The following is a 19,239-nucleotide window of genomic DNA, read 5'->3' as shown; positions in this document are numbered from 1 at the left end:
AAAACCCTTCTAGATTACTTATAATCGCTAAAAAAGTGAACAGATATTATTTTAAAAAACCAAAAACACAAAACCCTTATCCACAATCAAGAGGACTATGCTAAAACAATTATAAACTAAAACTCTCACAGAAAACTTTTAGATGTTATACCCAGAGTAATTATAAATGTTACTGATTCTACAAATAATATATGAAAATACACTTCATTTCTTAAATTAAGTAATTACTTATTTAGCCATCTTGTCTAAGAGAAAAAAAAGCAAAAAATAATAATAATAAATAGTCTTTTGGCAGCTGTAAATGTTGAAAACACTACCACATGATACATCAAATTCTTATTTGAACAATGAAATTATACAGATATTCCTATCCAAACTAGAGTAAAAGAAGGATAAATGTAAACTGTGACACTAATGATACCTGCTATGCAAGAAAGAGGGTAATTTGAAATTATTTTCATCCCATTGTACAAATTTCATTCCCTCTAATTATATGCTAACTTTATGTAAAGTTTAGCCACCAGCTCCTCACTCTAGAACTTCCAAAATGTAAATTTATTGCCAGTAATAATAAAACCACCTTACTAGTTTTGGTGGCACTTCCCTGCTATTAAATTCATCTCATTTGAGACCCATAACAATCCTTTGAGGTAGGCAAAGGTAGAATGAGTTCATCATTTGTGAAATGAAGCAGGTAGATCATATTAAGGGTTTTCAAATATATGTATCATAATTCTAGTGGTTCTGACAAAAACACCTCACAGACCAGGGAGTGTCGGGCAGAAGGCAAGAAGGAATTCACACCTTTCCCCTTAACTTCAACTCATGGAATGCTCATTATCTCTTTTATATTTTGGGTTTATGAGCAACATTTTATTTTTAAGAAAGGGTTACAGAGCTTATATTATATCTATATCTCTTTCAGCTTCCATTTTATAGATGAGACAACTGAGGCACAGAGAGTACAAAGGTCCTAGACAAAGTCACAGGAAGAAAATGCAAAAGACTTAGGTGAACTTAGATATAGGTTGGTTATTTCTTCTATACTGCATTTCATAGAAATAACTGATAAACAAATATTAGCTTTTTAAAAAGTCCCAACTGGCAGGGCACAGTGGTACATGCCTGTAATCCCAGCACTCTGGGAGGCTGAGACAGGGGGATTGCTTGAGTCCAGGAGTTGGAGGTTGCAGTGGGCTATGATGGCACCACTGCACTCCAGCCTGGGCAATAGAGTGAGACCCTGTCTCTAAACAAGGAAGAAAAAAAGTCTCAACTGTCCAAAAGGAAGCACGTAACACATGCCAAAAGAGACAGAGTTCAGTTCATTTTAATTTGAATTTGATAATTTTTTTAAAATTTAAATATGGAAATCAAAATGTTTACCTCTTCTGGAAATTCTTCACTGACCAGAGACATAATCAGTGATGTCTTCCCCACTCTAGCTGTGAAAAGAAAAATCGTTACTTTAATAAAGTGTTTCGGTTCTACATAAGCTCAAATTCGGCAACCACATAAGGAAGTTTGTTATTCATTAGCTAAAACCTAAGGCATCCAAATTATCAAGTTTTAGTATAATATTTAAAAGTATATCTTTATGTTTAGAAAAGTCACACATACTCATTGTTTTTAAAAACTTGCCAAAATATATTTTGTAAAAGCACAAATCCCTCCTAACATCCTCTACTAACATTTTAATATTCTCCCAGATTTTTCCTATACTTATATTAACTTGCAATATTTTACCACAATGGAATCATAGTTATCACACTACTTTGCAATTTTCCTTTATCACTTAAGTATGCATTTGGGCAGTATTTCACGTCAGTACACAAAAACTCCTAGGAGAAGAGAAGACAAAAGTTACTGGTTAATGGGTACATAGTTTTTGTTGAGGATAATAAAAAAGTTTTAAGTACAGATAGTGGTGATGGTTACACAACATTATGAATAAATTTAATGTTGCTGAATTGTATACTTACAGTTAACAAGTTATATATATTCTAAACAATTTTTAAAAGCAGCAATAATAAACCCATTTTATATTTATATTTCTTAAAATCTGGTTTTTTTTTTTTTTGAGATGGAGTCTCACTGTGTTGCCTAGCCTAGAGTGCAGTGGCATAATCTTGGCTCACTGCAATCTCCACTGCGTGGGTTCAAGCGATTTTCGTGCCTTAGCCTCCCAAGTAGCTGGGATTATAGGCATGTGTCACCATGTCCAGCTAATTTTTGTATTTTTAGTAGAGACAGGGTTTCCCCATGTTGGCCAGGCTGGTCTCGACCTCCTGACCTCAGGTGATCCGCCTGCCTCGGCCTCCCAAAGTGCTGGGATTACAGGCATGAGCTACCGCGGCCAGCCATCCTGCATTATTTTTGATAGTTGTATTAGAATCCACTGTATGATGCATTATAATTATTAAAATAAACTCTTAACAAGGAACATTGGAATGGTTTCCAATTTTTTTTTGATTCAGGGTCCCACTCTGATTGCCCAAGCTGGAGTGCAGTGGTATGATTTTTTTCGCTCACTGCAGCCTCGACCTCCCCAGGCTCGGGTGATTCTCCCAGCTCAGCCTCCCAAGTAGCTGGGACTACAGGCAGATGCCACTACAACCAGATAATTTTTTTGTATTTTTAATAGAGACAGGGTTTCGTTATGTTGCCCAGGCTGGTCTCAAACTCCTGGACTCAAGCAATCCACCAACCTCAGCCTCCCAAAGTGCTGGGATTACAGGTGTGAGTCACTGCACCTGGCCCTAAGTTTTCACCTTTATAAACAATGCAACAATTAGTATTTCTACAGAATAAATTCCTAGAAGTCAAACTCAAGTTAGTGCACAAGATCTTTTTTTTGTTTTGTTTTCTGAGACGAAGTCTCGCTCTGTGGCCCAGGCTGGAGTGCAGTGGCAGGATCTCAGCTCACTGCAAGCTCCGCCTCCCGGGTTCACGCCATTCTCCTGCCTCAGCCTCCAGAGTAGCTGGGACTACAGGCGCCCACCACCTCGCCTGGCTAGTTTTTTTGTATTTTTTAGTAGAGACGGGGTTTCACCGTGTTAGCCAGGATGGTCTCGATCTCCTGACCTCGTGATCCGCCCGTCTCGGCCTCCCAAAGTGCTGGGATTACAGGCTTGAGCCACCGCGCCTGGCCGATCTTTTTTATTTTTAACTGACATTGTTAAACTATCTCCAAAAACGAAAAAAACAATTTACATCCTCATAAACAGAATATCAGAGTGCCCATTTCTACACATCTCTACATTCTTTCTTCCATAGAGCATCATTTTTAAAGGGTTAGTAACAAGGTAAAAGCAAAGAAAGTTTCCTATCACATTTTCTATTCTAGCAATTTTTTTATACACAAACTTTAAAATCTTAACTTTTATTATGAAATTTGACTTCTATTCCTGTCACTTTCTGATCATATAATTACTACTGTTAGACATTCAACTCATCAACTAAATCCTTTTGTGAATCTAGAGGAAAACAGTCCACATGCTTACAAATCTCTGCCATTATCAACAAATTATAGTTTCCAAAATTAAAGTCTAAATATAAAAGAAATGAAATTTTTTGAGTTAAGAAAAGTCCCATTCCCTTCCTACACGATTAAAAGTAAGGGTGAACACAAGTCAAGTCTCTGGGAAAATAGTGAATGTCTAGAACACAGGAAGGACAGTGAAAACAGCTTAAAGAATGCTATGAACAACTGAGTACCACTGGTAGAAGGATAGATTAGATGATTTAACAGGTGTCTTCTAGCTCTGATTTCTACAGGCCTTTTCAATGGACTTGTGTAAGGTTTAGGCCTTTTTCAAATGGCTGACCACAGGTCACATTTCACAGAGTTCTGATGATGTCCATGAATCCATCATCATAGAACTGCTAGAATCTAGTTAGCAATGTCAGTTTATTCAGCTCCCCAGAAAATTTTCAGATAAAGAACCTGGGATCCAGGACAGTAATTTTCTCCAAGTCTCACTAAAAGATTAGTTGCAGATTTAGGAGAATAACCCATCTCCTGATGGTCAAGTCAATGCTTTCTCTTTATTGTGCCATACTTAACATCAAAAGGGAATGGTGACCCCTAAAGCCATGCATCAGAATAATTTATGAGGCTTATATATATAATATATAAATAAAAAATATATTTTTATATATAAATATTATATATTTTATGTGTGTATGTGTGTGTGTGTGTGTATATATATGTCTGGTGCAGCGGCTCATGCCTGTAATCCCAGCACTTTGTGAGGCTGAAGTGGGAGGACTACTTGAGGCCAGGAGTTCAAGACCAGCCTAGGTAACATAGTGAGACCCTATCTCTACAAAACAGTTTTTTAAAAATTAGCCAGGTGTGGTGGCACACACTTGTAGTCCCAGCTACTTGGGAGGCTGAGGCGGGAGGACTGCTTGAGCACAGGAGTTGGAGAACACAGTGCTCCATGATCCTACCATTGTACTCCAGCTGAGGCGGGTGACAGGGTGAAACTCTGTCTGAAGGAAAAAATATATGCGTGTGTATGTGAGTCAGAGTGTGTGTGTGTGTGCACTTTTCCTTTTTTTTCCTTTGAGATGGGGGTCTCTGTCACCTAGGTTGGAGCATAGTGGGATGATCATAGCTCACTGTAGCCTCGAACTCCTGGACTCAAGCAATCCTCCTGCCTTAGCCTCCTGAATAGCTAGTACTACAGGCCACGCCGCCACATCCAGTGAATTTTTTAATTCTTTGTGGGGACAGGGTCTCACCATGTTGCCCAAGATGATCTTAAACTCCTGGTCTCAAGCAATCCTCCTGTCTTGGTCTCCCAAGTTGCTGGTATTATAGGACCCAACCAAGATTTTCAGCATAGATGAAACAGCCTTATATCAGAAGAAGATGCCATCAATAGCTAGAGAGCAGACATCAATGCCTGGTTTCAAAGCTTAAACAGATAGGCTGACTCTTGTTGGGGCTAACACAGGTTGCCTTTAAATTGAAGCCAGTGGTCATTTGCCATTCTGAAAATCCTAGAGCCCTTAAAAAGTATGCTCAGTCTGGCCGGGCATGGTGGCTCGCACCTGTAATCTCAGCTACTCAGGAGGCTCCACTAAAAATACGAACATTAACCGGTCGTTGTGACGGGTGCCTGTAGTCCCAGCTACTCAGGAGGCTGAGGCAGGAGAATGGCGTGAACCCATGAGGCGGAGTTTGCAGTGGGCCGAGATTGCACCACTGCACTCCAGTCCGGGCGACACAGCGAGACTTCATCTCAAAAAAAAAAAAAAAAAAAAAAAAAAACTATGCTCAATCTATTCTGCCTGCACTCTATAAATGGAATAACAAAGCCTGGATGAAAACACACCTGTTTACAGAATGGTTTACTGAATATTTTAAGCCTACTACTGAGACCAATTCCTCAAAAAAAAGACTCCTTTCAAAATATTACTGCTCACTGACAATACACCTATTCACCCAAGAGCGCTGATGGAGACGTACGAGATTATTTTTGTGCCTGCTAACATGATATCCAGTCTGCCGTCCATGGTTCAAGGAGTAATTACAACTTTCAAGACTTATTATTTAGGCTTACTATTTACCTTTTGTAAGCCTATATATAGCTGCCATAGATAGTGATTCCTCTGATGGATGTGGGCAAAGTAAACTAAAAACCTTCTGGAAATAATTCACCATTCTAGATGCCATTAAGAACATTCATGATTCACGGGAGGAGATCAAAGTAACATTTTCAGGAGTTTGGAAGAAGTTGGTTCCAACCCTCACATGACTTTGAGGGATTCAAGACCTCAATGAAGGAAGTGCAGATATGGTGGAAATAGCAAGAAAAGAGCTAGAATTAGAAGTGAAGCCTAAAAATGTGACTAAACTACTGCAATCTCATAACAAAACTTGAACAGATGAACAGTTTGTTATGGATGAGCAAAGAATGTGGTTTCTTTTTTTTTTTTTTTTTTTTTTGAGACGGAGTCTCGCTCTGTCACCCAGGCTGGAGTGCAGTGGCCGGATCTCAGCTCACTGCAAGCTCCGCCTCCCGGGGTTTACGCCATTCTCCTGCCTCAGCCTCCCAAGTAGCTGGGACTACAGGTGCCCGCCACCTCGCCCGGCTAGTTTTTTGTATTTTTTTAGTAGAGACAGGGTTTCACCGTATTAGCCAGGATGGTCTTGATCTCCTGACCTCATGATCCGCCCGTCTCGGCCTCCCAAAGTGCTGGGATTACAGGCTTGAGCCACCGCGCCCGGCCAGAATGTGGTTTCTTGAGACAGAATCTAGTGGTGAAGATGCTGTGAGCAATACTGAAATGACAACAAATGACTTGGAATATTACAAACTTAGTTGATAAAGCAGCAGTAGGGTTTGAGAGGACAGACTCCAATTCTGAAAGAAGTTCCACTGTGGGTAAAATGCTATTAAATGGCATCACATGCTACAGAGAAACCTTTAGTGAAAGTAAGAGTCAATCGATGCAGCAAACGTCATAGTTGTCTTATTTTAAGAAACTGCCACAGTCACCCCAGCCTTCAGCAATCACCACCCTAAACAGTCAGCAGCCATCAACCCTGAGGCAAGACTCTCCACCAGCAAAAAGGTTACAACTCATTGAAGGCTCAGATAATCATTAGCATTTTTTGACAATAAAGTATTTTTAAATTAAGGTATGTACATTTTTTAGACATTACATTACATACTTAACAGACTACAGCATAGTATGAACATAACTTTTTTTTTTTTTTTGAGATAGAGTCTCGCTCTGTCACCCAAGCTGGAGTGCAGTGGCACAATCTTGGCTCACTGCAACCTCTGCCACCCAGATTCAAGCAATTTTCATGCCTCAGCCACTTGAGTGGTTGGGATTCCAAGCATGTGCCACCACGTCTGGCTAAATTTTTTTGTATTTTTAGTAGAGATGGGGTTTCACCTTGTTGGCCATGCAGGTCTCGAACTCCTGGTCTCAGGAGATCCGCCCACACTGGCATCCCAAAGTGCTGGGATTATAGGCATGCACCACTGCATCTAGCCTGTAAACATAACTTTTATATGCACTGGGAAACCAAAAAAATTTGTGAGCCACTTTACTGTGGCAGTGTAGAACTAAACTCACAGTATCTCTGAGGTATGCCTGTTTATTTATTTATATATGAGTACAGACTAACAGACTCCTGTATTATCCTATTATTTTATGGTTTGTCATTATTTGGAGGCTGAAGTTCCATTTCACTTCTAAAAATGACATTTATGCAGGTATAAGTCAACATGTGCAATATGATCCCATTTTAAAGATAAATATGTTTGCGCATAGAAAAAACTCTGGATGAATATATTATACTAACAGTGGTTATCTTGAAAAACAAACACAAAATTTTTGTAACTAGAAAAGATCAGTAACTTTTTTTTTTTTTTTTTTTCCGAGACAAGGTCTCTCTCGATCACTCAGGCTGGAGCGTAGCGGCACGATCTTGGTTCACTGCAACTTCCACCTCCCAGGTTCAAGCCATTCTTTTTTTTTTTTTTTTTTTTTTTTGAGACGGAGTCTCGCTCTGTGGCCCAGGCTGGAGTGCAGTGGCCGCATCTCAGCTCACTGTAAGCTCCGCCTCCCGGGTTCACGCCATTCTCCTGCCTCAGCCTCCCGAGTAGCTGGGACTACAGGTGCCTGCCACATCGCCCGGCTAGTTTTTTGTATTTTTTTTAGTAGAGACGGGGTTTCACCACGTTAGCCAGGATGGTCTTGATCTCCTGACCTCGTGATCCACCCATCTCGGCCTCCCAAAGTGCTGGGATTACAGGCTTGAGCCACTGCGCCCGGCCATTCAAGCCATTCTTGTGCCTCAGCCTCCCAAGTAGCTAGGATTACAGGTGTGTACCACCATACCTGGCTAATTTTTGTATTGTTGTTGCTGTTGTTAGTAGAGAGGGAGTTTCACCATGTTGGCCAGGCTGGTCTTAAACTCCTGGCCTGAAGTGATCCACCCGCCTTGGCCTCCCTAAGTGCTGGGATTACAGGTGTGAGCCACCACGCCCAGCTTATTTATTTATTTTTGAGACAGGGTCTCACTCTGTCACCCAGGTTGAAGTGCAATTGCATCATCACAGCTCACTATAGTTTTGACCTTCCAGGCTCAAATGATCCTCCCACCTCAGCCTCTTGGGTAGCTGGGACTACAGGTGTGCACTACTATACCTGGCTAATTTTTTGTATTTTTAGTAGAGACAGGGTTTCACTATGTTGCCCAGGCTGGTCTTGAATTCCTGGGCTCAAGCCATCTACCTGCCTGAACCTCCCAAAGTGCTGGGACTACAGGTGTGAGCCACCACGCCCAGCCTCAATAAGTATTATTTTTAAAGTCCATTTTTGGTATTAAAAATTGGGATGTAAGGCTGGGCACGGTGGCTCACACCTGTAATCCCAGCACTTCGGGAGGCTGAGGTGGGCAGATCATGAGGTCAAGAGATCAAGACCATCCTGATCAACATGGTGAAGCCCCATCTCTATTAAAATTACAAATTAGCTGGGCATGGTGGCACATGCCTGTAGTCCCAGCTGCTTGGGAGGTTGAGGCAGGAGAATCGCTTGAACCCATGAGGTGGAGGCTGCAGTGAGCCAAGATCATGCCACTGCACTCCAGCCTGGTGACAAAGTGAGACTGTCAAAAAAAAAAAAAAATTGGGATGTTAAAGATGACAACTAAAATTTACCCCAAAGTTGCCAGGTTAAATGCATTCTTTCATCTTTTGATAAATACTTCTTGAGCAATTCTATAAGCCAGGCACTATTCTTGATCCTGGGGATATCACTGATCATGGCCACTAGGTCCTCTCGACTTTTACATTACATTGTAACAGACTTAGACAGTTATCACCAATATAGTTAACATTCTTTTTTTTTCCCCCCTTTCTCTTTGAGATGGAGTCTTGCTCTGTCACCTAGACTGGAGTGCAGTGGCACAATCTCAGCTTATTGCAACCTCTGCCTCCCAGGTTCAAGTGATTCTCCTGCCTCAGCCTCCCAAGTAGCTGGCATTACAGGTGCACACCACCACACCAGCTAATTTTTGTATTTTTAGTAGAGACAGGATTTTACCATATTGGCCAGGCTGGTCTCGAACTCTTGACCTTGTGATCTGCCCACCTCGGCCTCCCAAAGTGCTGGGATTACCAGGTGTGGGCCACTACGCCTAGCCTTGGCTAACATTCTTTTTACATATCTGGATAAAAAGAAAAATTTTTTAAATGTACCATCTCCGATTCATCATTCCTCTGCATTTAGCAGTCATGATCTGTCAAATTTTCCTTTGACATTTTTAATATTCATCCCTTCCCTCACTGTTCCCCTATTTCCCTAATTATGGTACTTTTACTGAAAAATCTCCCAGTCCCAAATTTCCTATCCCTTTCTCCAGTCTCTCTTCTCATTAATCTACCAGCAATACAAATGCTGGTCCATTTTTCTTACATGCTCTTTTCATTTTCTAACTCACCTGACCAAACACTTTCTTTGACTCTCAATTATCTACCACATCAAAATGAAATCATTCTACTGGCCTTTGAATATCATAATCTATCCCTAGCTCACCTATCTAATCTCATTTCCCACTATCCCCTACTCAATTTGCTCAAATAAGGCCATTCTGCACTGTATAAGTCCAAACAAGCCACGATAAATCCTGCCCACCTCACAGTTTCCCTCATCTAAACATCATTCCCGCTCTCCCCTCTACTTTTCCAAATGGTATTAATAACTACCTTTCAAGGATGGTTCAAATTCTACCTATAGCTCTTATTTCCTCCACTTCCTCCTTTGAACTACTTCTGTGCCACATAATTTCTATTAAATTATAACTTAAATTTATACCCAAGATATATACTTAATATGTATGAGTCTACATTGACACAATAACCAAATATTTGGAAACACTTGGATAGTGAACAAAATTTTCCAATTTTACATGAATGGGAAAAGGACCTCTAGCACATCAACCAGACTGAATCATCTGATTTGACTTCACCTGGCCCAAGCACAGCAGTACTGCTGTATTTTCAGCATCATCACTAAGGAAATTAGTCCCACCTCCTGGAGATTCTGGAACTACCATTCAAATTATTTTCTTAACAGTAACCGGAGAACTGGGAATAACAGGTAACTGCTGAAGCAGTTAAAATATAAACATATGCTAAAATTACTTTCTTCAATTTGTTTTTAGTAAAAAATAAAATGTTAAAATTTTAAATAATATAAAGGAGGGTGTGATATAACATAGAATACATCTGGTCTTTGTCCTCAGCTCCTGGCACAGAGCATCAGAATCCTTTGAAATTTCCTGAATGATAGGAGTGTCTTTTATCATGAATAATGAGTCCCTTTCAACCATACTTGAGTTCATCCTAATGAGGTGACTCATGTGGGGAGAAGGAGGCAACAGAGCATGGTAGCAGGATGGGAGCTGGTCACCAGAAAAACCAACTACATGATTAGAGGGTCAGAACTCTCAGCCCCATCCCAAAACCTCCAATGGGGAAAGACCTGGAGTCAAGCACGTGGCCAATGACTTAATCGCGTCTACCTACTGAAAACCCATATAAAAACTCTGAATAACAAAGATCAGGAGAGCTTCCTGGTTAGTGAACAGGTCAATGTACCAGGAAGGTGGTGCACACTGACCCTACAGGGAAAGAAGCTCCTGAGCTCAGGACCCTTCCAGACCTTTCCCCACATACCTCTTCAATCTGGTTGTTCATTTGTATAATCGTGAATATAGTACTTTCCCGAGTTCTGTGACGTGCTGTAGTCTGAGGGGGCAGTAGGAAGCCCTGAATTTGTAGTTGGTCAGGCCAAAGTGCACGCTGCTGAAGTAAGGGCAATGTTGTTGGGAATCTTGCTCTTTAACTGGTGGTGAAACTGCCTTTGCAAAATTATGAATGACAGTAAGAGAAATCTGACATAGTTGACTCCATCTTGCTTCTTTGTTTTTTTTTTTTTTTTTGAGATGGAGTCTTGCTCTGTCGCCCAGGCTGGAGTGCAGTGGCGCGATCTCAGCTCACTGCAAGCTCCGCCTCCTGGGTTCACGCCATTCCCCCGCCTCAGCCTCCCGAGCAGCTGGGATTACAGGCGCCCACCACACGCCCGGCTAATTTTTTGTATTTTTAGTAGAGACGGGGTTTCACCGTGTTAGCCAGGATGGTCTCCATCTCCTGATCTCGTGATCCGCCTGCCTTGGCCTCCCAAAGTGCTGGGATTACAGGCGTGAGCCACCGCGCCCGGCCTCCATCTTGCTTCTAACCTCCAAGCTGTCCTTGGTCATTCCTGGGAATAGGCCAAGATAACCTTGAGAGGAATTTAAGTTTACTCTTTAATCTTAAAGCAAGAATGATAACAGCACTTCCTAAAACTAAACCACCTTTGTAAAACTAAAGAAAGGCCACAAGGTTAGGATTTGTGAGGGACCTTAATTCTGCTAAGATATAGGTGTAAACAATAACCAACCATTGTTCCGGAGGTCAGGAGATTTGTAACTTCCCCAATGACTCCTGTGAATAACATCACTATAGCAGAGCCTACGACTGGCATTTTGAGATTTTTTTTTTGCATTTCTGGTGAAGGACTGACTCTACCAGGACCCACAACTTGTGACTCAATCGATCCTGTGGCCCCTAATCAGTGGCTGACTGAGCACATGAGGAACGTTTTCCGCATCCCTGTGATTTCATCCTCAACCAATCAAAACACCCTCTGTTCTCTAGTCCCCTGCCCACCAAACTATCCTTGAAAAACCCAAACCTCTGAGCCTTCTGGGAGACTAATTTGAGTGATACATCTAGTTCTCCTGCATGGCCAGCCTTCTGTTAATTAAGTTATTTCTTTACTACAATACTGTGGTCTCAGAGAATTGGTCTGTCTATGTAGCAGGCAGAAGAACCTACTGGGCGACTATAGTGGATCTGAAGCTAACTCTGGGTGGTGTCAGTGTTATGGGATCCTTGGGGTGTCATTACACCAACTGGAAACTTCTGTGGCCAGTGCTGCCTTTGCCCAAGTTTTGCTCTGGCCCACTGGGCTCGTTCCACCCACTCAGCCTTGCAGGCTGTGCTCAACTCACACGACCAGCCTGGATCCCATGCCTGCCAAAGGTGAGCCAGGCACAAAGTTGTGAGGGGTGTGTGAGCAAGCATGGGGTCTGACCACTGTGCACAGCCAGGCATGCTGGCTGCTGCTGCTGCGGGGTGGGCAGCTCCAGGTGCCAGCTTGGGCACCATCTCCCTGCGAGGCTGCAGCTGGACCAGGTGCACCACAAGCAGCTTCCACAGCTGCAATGGAGAACACAGTGGTGCCCGGAAGCTTGGCAACTCCAGGAACCACAGGGCCCCAAAGAAGGAGTCACAGCCCTGGCTAAGGGAGCTCCCACATCCGGGCTCCCTGAAGGGCTGCAGCTCTTCTCTCCTTCTCTACGCTCTCAAGGTAGCAAGCAAGGGGCATGTTTCAGCCCTGTTTGTGTTACAGCTCTTTTAGCCCCACCATTCGGCAGGTCCTGAGTTCTTGTCCTGCATCCGGGAATTATGAGGTAACAGACAAGTGGAGGGTGAGCAAGACAAACAGGAGCTTTACCGAGCGACAGAACAGCTCAGAGGAAACCTACAGTGAGTACCTCCTCTCTGTAGCCAGGGTGTCCCAACAAGTGTTCAGTTATCAGCAGAGAGGATAGCTCCTCTCTGCTTAGCAGGTTGTCCCGAAGAATGTTCAGCTCTCAGCAGAGAGGGTAGATCCTCTCTGCAGGCAGGTCATCCCGTCCTCTCTCTTTTGGTCTGGCGGAGTCCGGGGGGGCTTTTTATGGGCCTCAGAGGGGAGGAAGAGTGTGCCGATTGGTCCATGGGAAGCCATGGGAGGACCCGATCCCACACTGGTCTGCGGTATCAGCAGCCCAGCCCCCGGGCTTCAGGCCCTCCCCAGCCTGAAGATGTGGCTTCACGGGGGACCTGCCCCCTTCTGCCCAGGAGCCTGTCTGCCTCCTGCTGGCATTCAAGGCAGTGCCAAGGGGTACCTGCAGGCCTGAGCCAAGCTGCCCTCAGCCTCCCTCCCATGATCGCCGGTGCCCAAAGTCTGGAGGGGGCCAAAGTGGCAGGGGTCTGGCATGTCACCACTGCCCCAAAGCATGCGCACACCCGGCCAGGCTGCAACAGCACCTAGGCTTGGCCCCAACCTCACTCTGAGATCAGAACGGGTGCCAGGAGCAAGGAGAGGCCAGGCAGCAGGAGCAGACACCTCCAAGTCCACAGGCTTCCCAGGCCCCTGAGACTGCAGAGATGCCTGGGTCCACAGCCACGGCTGGGCAGCTGCAGCTGCAACTGGAAGGCGGGGCTCCTGCCTGCTTCCAGCTCCTGCCAGCTCCATGGAGCGCGGCACCGCTCAGGGCCCAGCTCCACCTCGGGGCCCCTCTCTGCCCACCCCTCCGTGCCTGACCACACTGCTCCCCTGCCAGTGGGTGACTCGGCCCGGCCCCATCATGGTGGCTCTCAGGCTATCAGGTTCCAGGGGGCTCCCAGGGGTGGGCTCTGGGGACTGCACCTCTCCTCTCCACATTTCCCCTGCAACAGTAGCAGATGAGGTACAGGTGGCATGGCAGCCCCGGCCAACGCCGCACAAACAAACTCGATGATCTTGAGGCTGGCCCCACGAGTCCCAGCTGCACCTTTAGCAGAGTGCTCATGGGCTCCTGAGACATGGTCGGGGGAGAGGTTGAGGCCACAGTGGAGGCTCCGGGCCTGGAAGCAGGTCCTGCCCAGCCATAAGAGGTGGGAATGGTGCACTCAGTTGCCTCAGGGATGCAGAGCACAGGGGTCCCACCACCACCACTGCTGCTCCAGCAGCTGCTCCTGCTGCCACCGCCTGCGCCTCCCTGTTGCAGCCAATGGCCACTCCGGATGGCTGCCACAGCCATCATTAGAATTGAATTGATTGTACGACACTCAGTTGGTATAGGAAAATTGGTGTTGGAACTCAGAGGGTATGTGAGCTCTGTATTTATCAAAAGAACTTACAGCTAAAATACTCAACGCCTGTAATCCCAGCACTTTGGGAGGCCGAGGTGGATGGATCATGAGGTCAAGAAATGGAGACCATCCTGACCAACAAGGTGAAACCCCATCTCTACTAAAAACACAAAAATTAGCTGGGCACGGTGGCATGTGCTTGTAGTCCCAGCTACTAGGGAGGCTGAGGCAGGAGAATCATTTGAAACCGGGAGGCAGAGGTTGCAGTGAGCCGAGACTGCATTGCGTCCCCTACAGGCATGAGCCACTGCGCCCAGCCAACACATGTATTCTTAACTCTGATTCATTTGTGTAATATCTAGGCAACCTTCCAACATATCACCAGTGATCTCCTGAAGGACTTCTTAAACCTCCTTGATGAAAATGTGACATTTCCTGCCAGCTACTGAAGATCTCCAGAAAGAAACAAATATTTCATTATCACCCATAGGAAACTCCTCAAGGGCAGAAAACATGTCTTTCTTGTTTACTGTTGATTAACAGTAGCTCCAGCTCCCATGGCACTCAATAAATGCAGCTGTATAGCTTGGTGGTTAGGAGAATAAATTTGAAACTCAGGAAAGTGGATGATTACTTCGGAGGGAAAGAGAGGACAATGTAATGGGAAGGGAGCTTCAAATGATTGGTAATACTTTATTTCTTAAACTGGGTGTTAGGTATTTGTCATATTATTCTTTATTACCTTTTACATAAATATTTAATCAAAAGAGAAAAGAAGAAAAAAGAACACAGGCTTTGGAACTAGACAAAACTGGGCTGAAATCTTAGTTCCAGCACTTACTAGCTGTGCTTCCTCAGGCAAGTCATCAAGCCTGTTTATTCATCTATAAAGTACTGACCAGCCTCGCAGAATTGTTAAGAGGACTAATCAAGATGAGAGCTATATAATGCTTAGCACAAGACCTGGCACACATTAAGTACACAAATGGTAAATGTCATGATGATGATCAGTTTGAATTAAAGGTGTTAAAATGAGCACTGGCCTGGGTCAGAAAATCTGGATTCAGGAACCTGTTTTTGCCATTAACAGTATGATCCTGAGTTACAACTCTCTGGGCCTCAATTTTTCTCACCAGTTAAATCAGTTAAAAAAAGAAAAGGTGGGGATAGGTGGACTAGATGTTATCTAAATGCTTAACAGCATATGCTTAAACTTTCATAGAGCACACCTAGAAAACTGGTCTGTAACATGAGAAAAAGTGCACATTAACATTAAGGGCTAGGCATGGCAGCTCATGCCCATAATCCCAGCACTTTGGGAGGCTGAGGTGAGGGGATCACTTGAGCCCAGGAGTTCAAAACCAGCCTGGGCAACAAAGCGAGACCCCGTCTCTACCAAAACTAATTTTAAAAATTAGCCAGGAGTGGTGGTGTGTGCTTGTAGTCGCAGCTACTTGGGAGGCTGAGGTAGCAGGATCACCTGAGCCCAGGAGGTTGAGGCTGCAGTGAGCCATGATCATACCACTGCACACCAGGCTGGTCCAGGCTGGGTGACACAGTGAGACCCTGTCTCAAAACACACATTCACACAACACTAGGTAAGATACAGTACCCTAGAAATGGCAGAGAGATGTGCAAACTGTATCTGTTTTAACTGTGTGTGGGAAAATGATTTGGCAGAAACATTCGTCTAGCTACAAGAACAAAGTAAAACTCACCAAGCCAATGTTGGGTCCCGGAATTTTCAGGCCTTGCCAACTTACGTGCAACACTTCATAACCCTTTTTCCTTATATAACTACATTCATCATGCCCTTGCTTAAGGTTCCAGCAACCCCAAACCGTCAGCTAGCTCAAGGTAGTATTCCTGTCAACATTCATAGTAGTTCATCCTGATTCCAGATGATTATGCACAATGGAAGCAAAACACAGATGCTCCTTCACTTATGATGGGATTTCTTCCCCATAAACAAGTTGAAAATATAAGTTAAAAACACACTTAGACCAGATGCAGTGGCTCATGTCTGTAATCCCAGCAGTTTGGGTGGCTGAGGTGGGAGAATCACTTGAGCCCAAGAGTTCAAGATCAGCCTGGACAACAAAGTGAGACCCTATGTCTACAGAAAATAAAACATTAGCCAGGCATGGTGGTGCACACCCATAGTCTCAGGTATTCGGGAGGCTAAGGTGGGAGGATCCCTGGAGCCTGGGAAGTCAAAGCTGCAGTGAGCCATGATTGGGTCACTGCACTCCAGCTGGGGCAACAGAGTGAGACCTTGTCTCAAAAAAAAATTTTTAAATGTGTTAGGATCCTCCCTGGCAACCAAAACTTAAAAAAAAAAAAGAAAATGTATTTAACACTAGCAACACAGAAAGATAGTCCCTGACTTACTATAGTTCTGTTTTTCTTTTTCTTTTCTTTTCTGAGACAGGATCTTGTTCTGTTGTCCAGGCTGCAGTGCATGGCACAATCTCGGCTTACTGCAACCTCCGCCTCCCAGGTTCAAGCAATTATCCTACCTCAGCCTCCCGAGTAGCTGGGATTACAGGCATGTGCCACCATGCCCGGCTAATTTTTTTATATTTTTAGTAAAGACAGGGTTTCTCCATGTTGGCCAGGCTGGCCTCGAACTCCTGACCTCAAGTGATCCGCCCACCTCAGCCTCCCAAAGTACCAGTTTTACAAGCATGAGCCACCGCACCCAGCCAATTTTTTTTTTTTAATTTCTTGTAGAGATGGGGTCTCCCTATGTTGCCCAGGCTGGCCTCAAACCCCTGAGCTCAAGTGAGTCTCTTGCCTTGGCCTCTCAAGTGCTGGGGTTACAGGCATGAGCCATTGTGCCTGGCCCCTGTTTTCTTTTTTTTTTTTTAGAGACAAAGTCTCACTATGTTGCCCAGGCAAGAGTGCATGATCATAGCTCACTGCAGCTTTGAACTCCTGGGCTCAAGTGATCCTCTCGCCTCAGCTTCCCAAGTAGCTGAGACTACAGGTGCGTGCCACCATACCCAGCTAATTTTAAAAATTGTTTGTACAGATAGGTTCTCATTATGTTTCCCAGACTGGTCTCAAACTTCTGGCCTCAAGTTATCCTTCTGCATTGGCCTCCCATAGTGCTGGCATTATAGGCATGAGCCACAGAGCCCAGCTACCTGGATATTTTAAGTATCTCTATATTCTCATCCTTCATCTACTATATTAAGGATGGCAAAAATGAAGCTGACATTCAATAATTCAGTCCCACTCTAGGTCCTTAAGAAATGTGCCTACCTTAATACGCTTAAGACCCTGATTCTTCTCATAATCCCCTTTTCAGAATTATCTTTTTAAAATTTTGCTCATGTTCCAGCACTCTAAGGCCCTCACCAGTTTCAGAAAGAAAAAAAAATCTACCTTTTAGTCCACAGTTCAAAAAACGTTAAACAGGCCAAGTGAGGTGGCTCTCGCCTGTAATCCCAGCACGCTGGGAGGCTGAGGCAGGCACATCACTTGAGCCCAGGAGTTCTAGACCAGCCTGGACAACACAGTGAAACTCCATCTCTACAAAAAATTTAAAAATTAGCCAGGCATGGCGATGCATGCCTATATTCAGGTATTTGGAAGGTTGAGATGGGAGAATCACCTGAGCCCAGGAAGTCGAAGCTACAGTGAGCCATGATCAGGCCACTGCACTCCTGCCTAGACAACAGGGTGAGGCCCTGTCTCAAAAAGAAAAAAAAAAAAGGATAAATAATGTGATCAAAATTAAGCCGATCTCCAAACACTGAAAGGCTACTGGTTTCCAAGAAAGCACTTGTTCCTTAATCCCAATCACACAGGATTTCTTAGCAAAATTCAGGCTTTTTTTTTTTTTTTTTTTTTTTTGAGACAGAGTCTCGCTCTGTCACGCAGGCTGGAGTGCACTGGGCGCAATCTCAGCTCACTGCACGCTCTGCCTCCCGGGTTCATGCCAGTCTCCCACCTCAGCCTCCCGAGTAGCTGGGACAACAGGCGCCCGCCACCACACCCGGTTTGTTTGTTTGTTTGTTTGTTTTTGTATTTTTAGTAGAGTCAGGGTTTCACTGTGTTAGCCAGGATGGTCTACATCTCCTGACCTCGTGATCCGCCTCGGCCTCCCAAAGTGCTGGGATTACAGGCTTGAGCCACTACGCCCAGCCCAGGCTTTCAAGATATGTTTTGTTCCCTTTGAAGTTCCCTCCCTCACCATGGCCCTTAAAACTCATCCATTCTTCCTCAACTCTCTTCTTTTTTTTCTTCAGAGCAGGAGTGGAAGTTTATTTTAAAAGGCTTTATAAGAGAAAATAAATGAAAAATTTGCTTGCTAGAAACCCAAGTGGGGGCCTGAAGGTCCAAGAGAGAAAAGACCCTCATCTCTTCTTAAAACTCATTAGAACAACCTTTTTCCCAGTCGCAGTCCCCTTCTGCTTTTCCCATGGACTCCCTGTATCTGCAGTGATATTTTCAGAACAGACAACAAACATTATGAGGAAATTCAGATTTCTTCACAGCTCTACTAATTAGTTTGAAGGACAGTTCTGGCTGCCTGTGTAGCAGCAGGCTCCTGCCAAAGTACAAACCTGCCACCAGGTCTATTCCAGCAAGGCAGGCCTCAGAGACAGGAAAGAAAACACTTTGGCAGTCGTAAAGACAACAATCAAGTAGCTTTACTCACGCTTGAACATACAGACACACAACACAGTAGTAAGAGTGGGGGCAATTCTATTTATTTATATCAGTCACTATCTTTTAAAGTGTGATTTTAAAAAATTTATTCACATCCTGCCTCATCTAGAAAAGAATTTGAGGTAATTCAGCACTCACTACATTATAAAAAATACCTTCTAGTTTGTGAAGTAATTGTACAATAAAAGACCTTTTAAAACTCAAAGAACATGAATGTCTTCCACATTAAAATCCAAGAGTGATTTCCTCTTTTTTTTTTTTTTTTTTGAGTCAGAGTCTTGCACTGTCGTGTAGGCTAGAGTGCAATGGCGTGATCTCGGCTCACTGCAACCTCCAGGTCCACTGCAACCTCACTTCCCAGGTTCAAGCAATTCTCCTGCCTCAGCCTCCCGTGTAGCTGGGATTACAGCCGCCCACCACCACGCCCGGCTAATTTTTTGTATTTTTAGTAGGTACGGGGTTTCACTATGTTGGCCAGGCTGGTCTTGAACTCCTGACCTCGTGATCTGCCCACCTTGGCCTCCCAAAGTGCTGGGATTACAGGCACGAGGCATTGCACCAGGCCGTGATTTCCTTTTTT

At 44.1% G+C, this 19,239-nt stretch overlaps 1 protein-coding gene across 5 annotated transcripts in view; it reads right to left on the bottom strand.

Annotated features, from left to right (window-relative positions):
- RHOT1 (ras homolog family member T1) overlaps positions 1–19,239 on the bottom strand; it is an 81,969-nt gene that overhangs the window by 49,250 nt on the left and 13,480 nt on the right. For all 5 annotated transcript variants that reach the window (XM_023182840.1, XM_023182843.1, XM_023182841.1 and 2 more), the window contains exon 2: positions 1,387–1,445. In XM_023182840.1, the coding sequence (XP_023038608.1) occupies positions 1,387–1,445 (59 nt within the window). The remainder of the gene's footprint in view (positions 1–1,386; positions 1,446–19,239) is intronic.

This window comes from Piliocolobus tephrosceles, chromosome 16 (genome assembly GCF_002776525.5).
Source record: "Piliocolobus tephrosceles isolate RC106 chromosome 16, ASM277652v3, whole genome shotgun sequence".
Classification (NCBI taxonomy): Eukaryota; Metazoa; Chordata; class Mammalia; order Primates; family Cercopithecidae; genus Piliocolobus; species Piliocolobus tephrosceles.
Note: the sequence above shows the minus strand (reverse complement) of the source record. Positions and strands in the feature narration are given on the sequence as shown.